The sequence below is a fragment of the Chenopodium quinoa genome, unplaced genomic scaffold (genome assembly GCF_001683475.1).
Source record: "Chenopodium quinoa cultivar QQ74 unplaced genomic scaffold, ASM168347v1, whole genome shotgun sequence".
Lineage (NCBI taxonomy): Eukaryota > Viridiplantae > Streptophyta > Magnoliopsida > Caryophyllales > Amaranthaceae > Chenopodium > Chenopodium quinoa.
In genome coordinates, this window is record NW_018743920.1 from 245,064 (window position 1) to 257,125 (window position 12,062).

At 32.9% G+C, this 12,062-nt stretch overlaps 2 protein-coding genes across 6 annotated transcripts; both read right to left on the reverse strand.

Annotated features, from left to right (window-relative positions):
* Positions 1-833: 833 nt before the first annotated feature.
* On the reverse strand, positions 834-4,312 carry LOC110687737. Its single transcript, XM_021864360.1, has 5 exons — positions 4,124-4,312; positions 3,277-3,355; positions 2,633-2,823; positions 1,572-1,644; positions 834-1,219 (listed from the first exon to the last, which is right to left on the reverse strand). The coding sequence occupies exons 2-5, from the start codon at positions 3,332-3,334 to the stop codon at positions 1,023-1,025; spliced, it is 519 nt and encodes a 172-aa protein (XP_021720052.1). The 5' UTR covers positions 3,335-3,355; positions 4,124-4,312; the 3' UTR covers positions 834-1,022.
* A 1,143-nt stretch (positions 4,313-5,455) lies between these two features.
* Positions 5,456-11,326, reverse strand: LOC110687738 (phosphoacetylglucosamine mutase-like). Of its 5 annotated transcripts, none has more exons than XM_021864362.1 (10): positions 11,209-11,326; positions 9,854-9,915; positions 9,481-9,743; positions 8,735-8,854; positions 8,473-8,621; positions 8,111-8,359; positions 6,915-7,330; positions 6,654-6,829; positions 6,060-6,156; positions 5,456-5,862 (listed from the first exon to the last, which is right to left on the reverse strand). In XM_021864362.1, the coding sequence occupies exons 2-10, from the start codon at positions 9,912-9,914 to the stop codon at positions 5,705-5,707; spliced, it is 1,689 nt and encodes a 562-aa protein (XP_021720054.1). In that variant the 5' UTR covers position 9,915; positions 11,209-11,326; the 3' UTR covers positions 5,456-5,704. The 5 variants fall into 5 exon arrangements, with proteins under 5 accessions (XP_021720054.1, XP_021720053.1, XP_021720056.1 ...); XM_021864361.1 differs by lacking the exon at positions 11,209-11,326 and adding an exon at positions 10,068-11,202 and having other exon boundaries at positions 9,854-9,922; XM_021864364.1 differs by lacking the exon at positions 11,209-11,326 and having other exon boundaries at positions 5,456-5,867; positions 9,854-10,047.
* Positions 11,327-12,062: the final 736 nt, after the last annotated feature.

The window sequence follows — 12,062 nt, forward strand, 5'->3', positions numbered from 1 at the left end:
TTGTTGCTGATGAAGGTTTTTTTTTTTTTTTTTTTTAAGGCGATTGTTGGTTGAATCTGCGATATAATTACTTCTAAGGTGTTATGTACTTGTGTTTGAAATGTTAGATTTCTTTGGAATTGTTTGTAAGTGTCGTTTGACTATCTTTTATCAATAAAATCTTTTTTCTTCCTGTCTAAAAAAAGTATCAAAGCTTTAAGGTCTTGTTCTGTTCCGCTTATTTTCACTTATAAATTTAGATAAGATAAGTTTAGGGAAAATAAGTTTTGATAGAGTTACCCAAATTCAAATTGCAACTAAAATAAGTTCTAGTAAGGTCTAATAAATTCTGATAAATTTAAATAAGATAAACTAAGTTTAGATAAGTGAAAATAAGGTGAATAGAAAATGCTATAAATGAACATTGGAGAATGGGGATGTTTATACGTAGATATTAGATTGAACAAGGAATTGATATACCAGTATTTGGATTTGGAACTTTGGTCATTCGTACAACCAGTTGAAAGAAACTGATTTTGACACAACCTTGAATGATATTGACTAAATATTTTGAATGATTTTTAAGTCAAGAATAGGTATATTGATTTTAAAGTGATTTTTAAGAAAGTTCTGAAGTGATGAATAGGTATTGATTGATATCGAATGCAGATTCGGATTGGTTTGTATGCGAGGGTAACACAACTTAACACTCAGGGGCAACATTTATGATTTTAGTCATAGTTAAGGCTACAAGCTATTACCACTTTTTATGCCTAACATAGTTGATATCGTTTGTTGTATGTGACTGGTGGCTAGATGAACTAACGAATTGTTTCGACCTAAAAGATAAAAGATTGTGAAAAATGATACAGTGCTATGATACAATATGGAACAACTATGGAACTCATTTGTTGCCAAATCAATACATCGTTTCGTTATGGGCATCACCCCATGAGCTACAGAAAATTACTATGCGGACCATATAATCAGAACGTAAAAGACTTGCAAGATAGTAACTACATAAAGATACTTGACGCAACAATTTATCTCCGTCTAGAATTCTGATAGGGTCCGTCATTTTCTTGGTCTTTCAAGAATCCAAGGAAAGCGAGAAACCCAAAAAAGAAGAACCCGCCACTCCAATTACCACCTCCACCACCTCCACCACCTCCACCACCATCATCATCACGCGGCGGGAATCCAGTTCCTCCATCATCAAGCAGTGGTGATTTCTCTTTACCTGCAAACAAATTTAAGAATGATGTCAATGACACCAAGAGACTCCAGAAATGGGCGTTTCCCTGAAGTAACATTTTACAACTGATCAGTGATCACCCAAATTTGTATGTTCCACATTCAAAGGCAACATTCAACCTATCTTTACATTTCCAGCAGGTCATAAAATACCTCAGGCAGATAGAGCCAAAAATCAAACAATCATGCATTTCCTTCCCTTAACTAAAGTGACCACATAGATATACTAGAGAGTCTTTATAATCATTGTTTTCTTCTAAGCAAAAATTCAGACAGTGTTCCAAGACTCCTATCCAAAATCTCAGCCATTTCGTGAATTGCAGAAATGACAAACTTACCAGGTGCATTTGAAATTACAGAAACAGGCTTCTCTACTGTTTGAGTTTGTCCTTCCGCTCCACATCTTGCATTCTACAAATGTGAAAATATGGGAAGATATAGTTTAGCATGGCTATTTATAAAGATCATATAAGGCAACATAAGAACATGAAACAAGTAAACTATTGTCACGTGACCCTTTAACAAGTCATCAGAAAAGGTGAGTCCTAAAACTATAATTCAAGAATTGAGCATGATGTACAGAGCATCAAACACTGCAGAAGTTGATGGTGAAGAGTTAGCTCTTGCATTGCCTTATTGTGCAAACATGCAAGGTCTATTCCCTCTTCTAAACACCTGCACCAACCTGATCCAAACTCTTTCAGATTTTAAGAAGAATCCCCTGAACAAGCAAAGTGGAAGTTCCCTTCGATCTGAGAATTGTTTCTAGTTTTCAACTAATATTACAAAAGATCTCTGAGATTAAATTATACCAACATACTATATTTTTATATCTTTGTATAAAAATATGTTTTACAAAAAATTAGCAAAACTTATCCCCTACGAATTTCACAGTCCTTACTTTTTTTTTCAGAGTAATGATTATTCAGAGTAATAGGGATTGCAATTTGCAAAACCATTAATATCCAAAATATGCATTTCTAGCAACTTCAGGAGTATATAAAGTATCCACTTCTACAGCTGAACATAAAAGCATGGAACTGATGACTAGAACAAGAGATCTACAACTTGATTAAAATCGTCAAACTCGTGGAATAGCCCATCTATTTTCACACTCATGGAAAAACCCATCTGTTTTACAAATAAACTCCAGGAGTATGTTGACGGACTCACTAAAATAGCATTTATGTGCTCTGTGTGCAACTGTGCATCAATCAGTTCATCCATTCCAAAATTGAAGTTTTTCATGTAACATTGACGTTTCACATGCAAATGTACTAGACTCTACCATTTAAAGCTTTAATCATTGTATCAAAAAATTATCACAGAAATTGCAAAAAGAACCAAAGGATTCTGATAGGCAAAGAAGTGACAAATGGTTCATGGAGAAGGAGCTTACCAAAGCAGCTGAGCAGACCACAGAAGCAGAACGCACTCTGGTTATAGGGGTTAACTTTTGCTTGTGACTCAAACATAATGATAGCTTTTCAAGCCTTCCCAAATTCCGTTCAAAATTCAAACCTAATGACACCTTACCAATCCCCGCTACACCATGCTTTAATGGGCCCCTCCTTGGAGAATCAAACCTCACTATTCAATTAAGTATTACCGTTAGCTACCACAGAACAAGCAGAAACCACCAAGCCATCTTGGCAAAAAACAATAGTAGAAGACAACAGAACCTCAAAAAATATAAAGCAAACTTTTGTTATCAACAAAGACCACATAAGGGATCTTCCGTAAAAATTGGTTACTGTACAGATTTTAGAAAATATTTCCTCCCTCAAACTCTCAAAGGGTTCAGATGTGGATAAAGGTGTAGATTACTGGCATAACTAAACGCTATTAAAACTTCACTTTCACCTTGTAATGTGAGCTAACTCCATAGGCAGCTCAAAATAATCTCAATCAACATCATTCAGCTAGCTACTTTCACGAAAACTTCCCCAAAATATACAATTTTATCCAACAACCAAACAGATGAAGACCCCAATGAGATAAGTCAATTTAACTTGAGCATTGAAAAGAAAAAAGTTCACAAACCTGGGGGTAATAACACCACAGAAACTCCAGGAGTGGCACTCAATGTAGATATCGCCATTTATAAATGATCAGCTTTAACCTAGACATTGTCACACCACAACAAACATAAGCCAAAAAAAAAAAAAAAAAAAAACCGACAATTAACAACCAATTGTTAGTAGCAGAACATCACAGTCTCTTGCAATAAGTTGAAAATAGATTTAAAAAGGCCAAGCTGTATTTAAACCATATTGAAGAATTTCTCGGGGGGAAGGGTGCTAGAAAGAACTAAACTTCCGCCAATTACATGACCAAAAAAAATGAAAAGCTACTGAAGATGATTATCAGCTTAACATATTTCAAGTAAATATAAGTATTTATACAAAGTATCACATTATAAGCTCCATAGCAACCTCCCCCATCAAAAATAGGATTCCGCTAAGATCACAGGCTATTATTGGGTTGCCAAATTTAAAAACCAGAACCCAAAAAATAAAAATAAAAAAAAAAAATTTGAACCCTAATTAGTTGACTTGTAAAATCTAATCAAAATAATATGGATAATTTTCATCTTCACAGTTCCGTCTCAACATTAGAGGAATATATATCAAAAGCCCGCAACACATTAACAACCAAAATTGAATCAATTATCAAAGTAGGTTCGAAAAATCACGATAAATTCATCTCGCTATAGAATATGAATAGCAAAATTCTAGCAACGAAATCGCTAGACATAATCTTTCGTAAAATCAGTAATAATAATCAATGGTTCAATAATCAAGAACCCTAAAATTGACTAAGCTGGCAATAAAAATAACGATTAACATTGATATTCGAATATTACAAAATAGAAAGAAAAAAAACTTGCCTCAGAAGCTGCTTTAATGGAGGAGAGAAAAGCTAACAAGCCGCTTCAATGGCGTATTGAGAGTACGCTTGATGGAGGACAGAGAGATGGAAGGGATGCAAAAGCTCCAAAAGTGGGAGAAATAAACGTAGAAGGGTTTCTTTGTTCTTTATCCTTCTAATTCTATCGAGAAAACCAATTACTTCACTTAACAATTTTTGCTCGACGAAGCTCGTGCGGTTTATTTGTATTTTTAAAAAAAAAATATTAGATTTTTCTTAGCTATGTGTATAAGGTAGTCGAGTTTTTAGAGTGTATCTATGTTTTTTAAAATTTTTAAATTGTGTCCCTCAACTCACTAATCACTGCTATTAATGAATGGTGCCTTTTTTGGAACTTCCACGTCACCTAAAGTTAACTATAAATTTAATAATAAGATGATAAAAGGTAAGGAAATGATAGAAGAAATAAATCTCAGTCACCGCAACCCTACTAACGAAAACTGAAGCCACGATATCACATTCTTAATTAACTTTTAAACAACTAATAAGGGAACATTTTAGTATTGATAAGCAGTTGAAGGACAAAGCTTAGAAACTTGAAAAACATGGGTACACTTTAGAAACTCGACTATCTTAGGCGTATAGCTTAGAAAAACCCTAAAATATTTTATTAAGTGTATATTTATCTAATAAACTTTGTGATACTCGCTGGCTTACAACTTGAATTTTATATTATAAAATGAATTAAATTCGTAATATAAAAAGATAATATTTTATTTCACAAAGTTTCATATGTGGCTGGTCACACCGTGTGATCGAGATTACTTGGCCTTGGCCATGAGTTACTTGGTTGATCAAGGGTTACTCAATCGTACAGGGTTACTTGGACGATCAGTGGTTACCCGGTCAATGGTTGATCAAGGGTTACTCAATCGATCAGGGTTACTTGGACGATCAGTTGTTACCCGGTCAATGCTTGGGTTTGTCTCAGCCGGCCACACAATATGGCCAGGTATACAAAAATCACGCTGATTTTATTTTTAGAATTAAAAAGATAACATTTATTTGTTACAAAGGACAAAATTATAGACAGCATAAGCATAATAGGCAACATACTCGAAATTTATAACATAATTTTACCATAAAACATTTTTTATTGTACTATTTTTCGTAAAAGGAGAAAATATGGTATGTCAAAATTTTTGGGCGTCTATAACATTTTAAGGATGGGCCAAGCTGCCAAGTTATCAAAAATCAAATCCACAGAATTTAGCATCAAATGCCATTTATCAAACTTGCATGAATTGATAAGACATATATGTATTGATAGTTTGATACATCACACAATTGACAATATGGTGCTTTTTATGCAAGCAAAATGCCATTATTATTGAGGAAAAAAATCTGGTAATGCCACTTCTGTTATCAAGGGGAAAACCTGTTTCTGTAAAACCTTTAAACTTACAATTAATTCAGTTATACATATGTCAAGAGAATCCCTGACGTTGATCTATAAAAAGGGGATTGACTGAGGCAAACAAGCAGGCAATTCCCATGTTATAACTAATCCTGCAACAACAAAAACCAGCCGGCAATTTGTTTAATGAGAGCTGCCCAATTCAAGGAACTGATCTACGAGCTTTGCTACATCACTAGCTAGATTATCTGCCTCTTCTTGGGTGGTGGCTTCTGCATACACCCGAATGACGTCCTCTGTGCCTGATGGTCGGATAAAACATCGTCCATGATGATACTTTGCTGCTCTTGTGAAAAAGAAATAAAAAAAAAAAAAAAAAAAAAAAGTCAAGATTAGCTGATCACTCAGAGATAGTAGGAAAAAAAAAAAAACTGCCATTAGAAAAAGGGAATGAATAAAGCTACCGACAAACCCAAAAATTGCTTCACCAACTCATAAAAGAGTTTGAATACAGATTTCTAGAGAGTGAAAGCTTTACCAGTTGCACTGTCAATCGCATCTTGGATACCAGCGGGCTGTACAACTATAGTCTCGGCATTTGCAGTGACAACAGCTGTTCTGTCAACAACCTTGACCTGATACTCCAACGCAGAAGAAATTTTTTACGGACTGATGTGATTAACGTAAATAATCTACAGCTAAAAAAAAAGAATACACAATTCACAATGAGAGGGCAGGAACTAATATGTCAATGTCCACTTTAGAGTGAGTTTATAGCTAAATATGTAAATCATGGTGATACCAGGATTGGCAAAGATTTATGGAATATATCTTAATTAACTATACAAAGTATATAGTAACAGTACTCAACTTTAAGAAACAAACAATTCTAATCTAACAAATTATCTACTCTGTAATTTCCTTTTATAAGACACATTTCCCTTAGAATGCAGTGAAAGCTCAGTCAACTTTTCACCTAAGAGTCATTGCAGTTAATCAACGAAACCAAAAAGGATCAAGAGCTCTCAGAAAAACTTTCAAAGGTTGAAATGAAACCAGCAAACAGAGTTGAGGATTCTGTTATTGAGAATATTTCAATTACTTTCCAATGAAAAATTCATCAGTGACACACCTTAAGCTGTCTGCTAGGCAGATCTTTATAGAGTTCATTCCATTTCTGAATTGACCATCCTGTATGTAGTAAGATGGCTTCTACCAATAACAATCCACTCAAAGCATCACCAACAGCCTGATTGATTAGTTTACTGGCAGCTAATAATCTCAATACAGCCTTTTGATTTTCCGAGCCTGAAAAAGGTAAGGAACATTGTTTAGGAAGTCTGATTAAGGAGAATAAAAGTATGAATTGCAATAACATTATACGTTAACTGACCTGTAGAAGAGGAAGAGAGCTCACTATTTCTAGCCTCCAACCAAGATAGAACACTATCAGAAAACAATATGGTGCCATGGCCATTTGCTTCAAAGTATATACCGATATCATATTCAGAAGCCTTTTCATGTAAATATTTCACTCCAGTCAGAGTGAAGACAACATCTAACCCCAAGTTCTTCAGATAATCGGTTGATGCCCCATTAGCATAGGCAGTTTGCACTACGCCTAGACGTGGATGATAAGGTTCGCATGGTTTTTCAATTTCAATGTCTTTGAGAACATCTAATTGCTCTTTAATAAATAGAGCAAATAATGATAGCATCTTGTCCCCATCAACAAGGTCAATCGCTTTACTGTCTGGTTGCACAAGAAAGTATACAAGCCTATCTGCATCCCCATCAAAGCTTGCACACCTGAAATGCTAGAACCATCAGCAGTTAGCCTGGCTTCCACGGTTGAACATTTCCCTTAATAAAAATGAATACTTCATAGATGTAACCAGAATCAATATTTACTTCAACACTAATTAGTTAAAGTTTTAAATGGAAAATCTAGTACGAGGACTTAGCAAGTTAGCACGAAAACTGAAGTTGGAATACTTTTCAGTCATGAAATATGAAATGAAACTATACAGAGATAACAAATTACTTTCAATAGCAATAAGCCTAAAGAACTGCTTGTTTAATTTACCTTGTCTGTTTCAATTATAGAATTTTTCTTTTCACCTTTCATTCACAGTACTAGTACGCTATTTAAGTTTGGGCTCTAATTTATCGATAGCAATGTATGTAAAAGGCAAAACAGAGTTATAAACCTGAAAATCAGATTTCTTGGTTTCCATAATGCCATCAAGCAGAAACATAGATTATTTTTCTACATGATTATCAAATTCCATTTTATAGAAAAACCTATATTAAGCTTGGCATAGAATCCAGAATTTTAATCAATCCAAGCCAAAAAAGCAGCGCTCTTCGTACTTAAATGATCTACACCATGAGAGAATTGAGATCTTGACATTGCCAAAATATAAAGCTATAAAATGTATCTCCAGTTAGATGAACCAAATTAAATTACACCAATTCATCCCAAAACCTTTTAAAAGGAGGCTTCATGTTCCAAAACCACCACCAGATAAAAGTTGAAAACAAAACAATACTAATGATTAGAACCAAATGAAAAAAGAGATGACTAACCTCAGCCCAACATCATTAGGGCCAAACCCAGAAGGCATGACCTTCTCTTTCTGCACAAAATCAGCTCCAACTCCTTCGTTCAGAATACCTTCTCCTTTGCTGGAATTTCTTAATTCTATTGATAGACCACCGCACATGTCTTTCAAAACTTCAAGTTTATCACCTCCTACACCATTAGCCCCATCAACTACCACTTTATCATAAGATTTTCTCCCTTTAATTCCGTCTGGAATCAACTCAACTAAACACCTGAGCCAATTATGACAGTAGTATAAATTGAGTGATTCAAGAAGGTAATTGTGTTGTCATTGTTCAAAAAAATGGAGTAGAAGAAATATAATAAAGATTTGCATGGTGTGCACATTAACTCGTAGGAATGTGAGAGTTGCTCAATATAATCCTGCTCTGTTGAATTCATACCCATGTTTCTAGCACGGACCATCCAATATAATTGTGGGGTGGTTAAAATTCCCATATCGTGGTAAATTGCACCAGTTATAGAGCTGATACCCTTGAACAGAATAAGCAGATAATTTAATAATTTAATACTTCGGAGACAATTCAAAGAACTACATAATTGGCATTGCTGTATCAACAGATTGCTCATGAAGAGATAAGTATTACTTGCTTTGCAGCTTCTAGGAGAGACTCTCCGCTGGGCCGGGTGTCCCTTCCTAGCAAGATCTCTGCTGAATAGGCATTGTCAAATGAGATGTTCTCCTTCCTCACAAATTCTTCAATAAGCTGTTTTGAAATATGAATTAAACTTAGCAACAACCCATAAACAACAGTCTTTCTTCAAGGTATAAAAATTGTACTAATACAAGATGGGTATTGATAAATTTATATTCAATACAATCCTATTTGCAAACTTACAGCATATGCAATATAAGCCACAAAAGAGAAAAATAGGTCCAACAAAATCCAATATACCAACTTCAACAATAGTGTTATTATCAACGACATTATCAAATATAATATGATGGCTATGCTACTCAACTGAAGTACCCTGTACCCATATCAGATCTTTGACACAAAACATAGGTAGTATCAACACTTAAACATCACTTTAGACCAAAAACATTGATATTTTTTTCTAAAATAGGCAAGTCTATTACTTGGACATATGCCTCTATCAAGTCTGAGTAACATTAATGAAGGGTATTCTCAAATCACTCCAATGTCAAACAAAATCTAGGCAACATGATAATTTTCAATCCGGATTAGATAATAATCAAACTATAACTTAGATTAATTTACTAACCCCGACAAAAACAAATTGCAAATTTAACACAATTCCAACTTTCTATGTTCAAACTAAACAAAACCAAAAAAATTAAAAATAAGTTCAACATAATTAGCATATAAACCTGAAGAAGTTGAAGAGGATCAGCAGCATTAGCAAGAGAATCAGCAAAGGGTTCCCAATTCTGAGACAACATTCCACCATTTGGATCAGCAATTTTGACACCATTATCAGAAACCTTATTATGGGAAGCTGTGATCATCAACCCAATCAATGATTGAGTTTTAAGGGATCTTAAAGCAGCCAAGATTCCAATCCTATACAATGTTGATCTCAAAAGGGTTGCATCTGTTCTAAACCCTGCTGTTCCATACAATAATCTCACCCCTGCATTATTTGTTTTTATTATCAAATTGAAAGAACAAATTTACTTTTCTTGTTTGATTAATTCAAAACAATTTATTGAAATTGAAGGGGAAATTGGGGAAAGATTGTACCTTTGGGTGGTGCGAAGTTGGAGGAAGATTGTAAAATCAAGTTACGCTGTTGTTGGTTCATTCTGTAATTTGAAGAGAGAGATTACGAATCAGCAGCATTTCGAAAATCAAATTTAGATTTAAGCTTTTAATTTAATTCTGGAATTATAATATAACAACAATTTGAATTTTTTTTAACTATAATCAGATAAAAAAAAAGGAATAAACATCTTATCTTAAACGCTGCTTCAATGGAAATGAGAAACTTCTGAAGCCGCTCCAATGGATAAGTCATAGTACGATTTGTAAAAGTGAAAAAATCCAATTTTGTTGGGAAAAAATTGAGAACACTGATGGAAAATCTTTTTGCTAGAATAATGAGCACAAATGTTGTACTCCGTATTAGTGAAGTGTTGTTGAATTAGTTGAAACTAGATTTATATGTACGCGATATTGTATTAGTGGGGCTTTAGAAGCTAGACCATAATGTTTTCCGGGGATATTGATTTTTCATAAATTATGCTCGATTTTCTACACTTAAAACTTGAAAGTGAGCTAACTCATGAGCAACTTTATTTCGGCTATGTATAACAAAAGATTTTTTTTAAAAGAAAACCATCTACAAAGAATAAATTAAATATAAAATTTCATCGATAATTACATGAAAGTCATCACTTGTGTAATATCACTTTTTTACATTGACTTAGCTAGATCATTTAGTATTTGATGGCCTCTTAAAGTAACGTGTACTACACTTGTAACATTGTCATTTTTCTACTTTGTGACCTAACATTAAGTATTTCCTGGGTTGAGAGCCCTTGTGCATTCATGTGAAATGTAATCTAGATCAAACAATATATATGGTTTATTCTGCTTAAGTAGATCACCCCATTGTATTCATCATAATACAAGATGCTAAGACAACTAAAACTCAGATTATGTACCAAATTTTAGAACATCACTTTACTTTATACATGCTATTTTAACAACCCATTACCTAATTTGAACTCTAAAAATATAGTTTTGAATAGTTTAAACCCAAAATCAGCTTTTATGGAAAACTGAAAATCATTTATAATCATCAAAAATTAAAGTTAGGGTCATATTTAACCACAAAGTAGCTAGTTAAATCAATTCATTCACGTTTTAAGCCCAAAACTACGAAAAATCAAGATTTCGAAACCCTAATTTCTCAATTAATAAAACCTGAAAATTAATTATGTACTTAGTATATCATAAACTCAATAAATTTGCAATCTTTCATCATGTATATGCATAATCAAATCATGCATAATCAAATCATATAAAGATTAAATCTTTAAAGAAATTAAACAAGAAAAGAGAAAGATAGAAGAGAAGGGGAAGCAAGGGGAAACCGGCTGGTGGCAGCAGCAGTGCGGCGGCGGCAGCAGCGAAATTTTTCTTTTTTTCTTTTTTTTTGTTTGTGAATATCGTGAATGAAGGGGGGAAGCAAGGGGAAAGCAGTGAAATCAATTATATCATCGTTTTTTTTTTTTTTTTTTTTTTGTGTCAAATCTTTTCAAAATATTTTATATAATATAAAATTATTATAAAATATTTGTATACATAAAAATATATGATTACTTTTAAAAAAAAAAAAAAAAAAAAAGATGTACTATGATTAAACTCTTTTTTTTTTTGGAAATAAAAATTATTATTCAAAATGGTGTTATCAAGCTTAATAGTTATACTTAAAACTCCTTTTTTTAGAATTAATTATACTTTTTACCTTGAATGAGGGAATGACAACATTTCTTTTATTTCAACTTTTATTTATTACGTTAAATTTCTAAGAACCTAACGTTTTGAAGTCCTTGATAATATTCTTTAAATAAAAACTTTCAAATAAAAGGGTTTTTAATTAATTTATTTATTTTTTAAAAAATTTATATTTTAATTCAAATAGAAAGTTTTTTAGGACTAATTATACTTTTTACCTTAAATGAGGAAAAGTCATTTCTTTTATTTCAACTTTTATTTATTACTTCAAATTTCTAAGAACATAACGTTTTGAAGTCCTTGACAATATTCTTTAAATAAAAACTTTCAAGTAAAAGGGTTTTTAATTAATTTATTTATTTTTTTAAATTTTTATTTTTAACTCAAATAGAAAGTTTTATGTAAAATGATTTGCTATGGTTAACATATTGGTTAAAGCAATTAAACTTTTAGTTTCGAACCTGGATGACCCAAGGGGAATTTCAGCTTA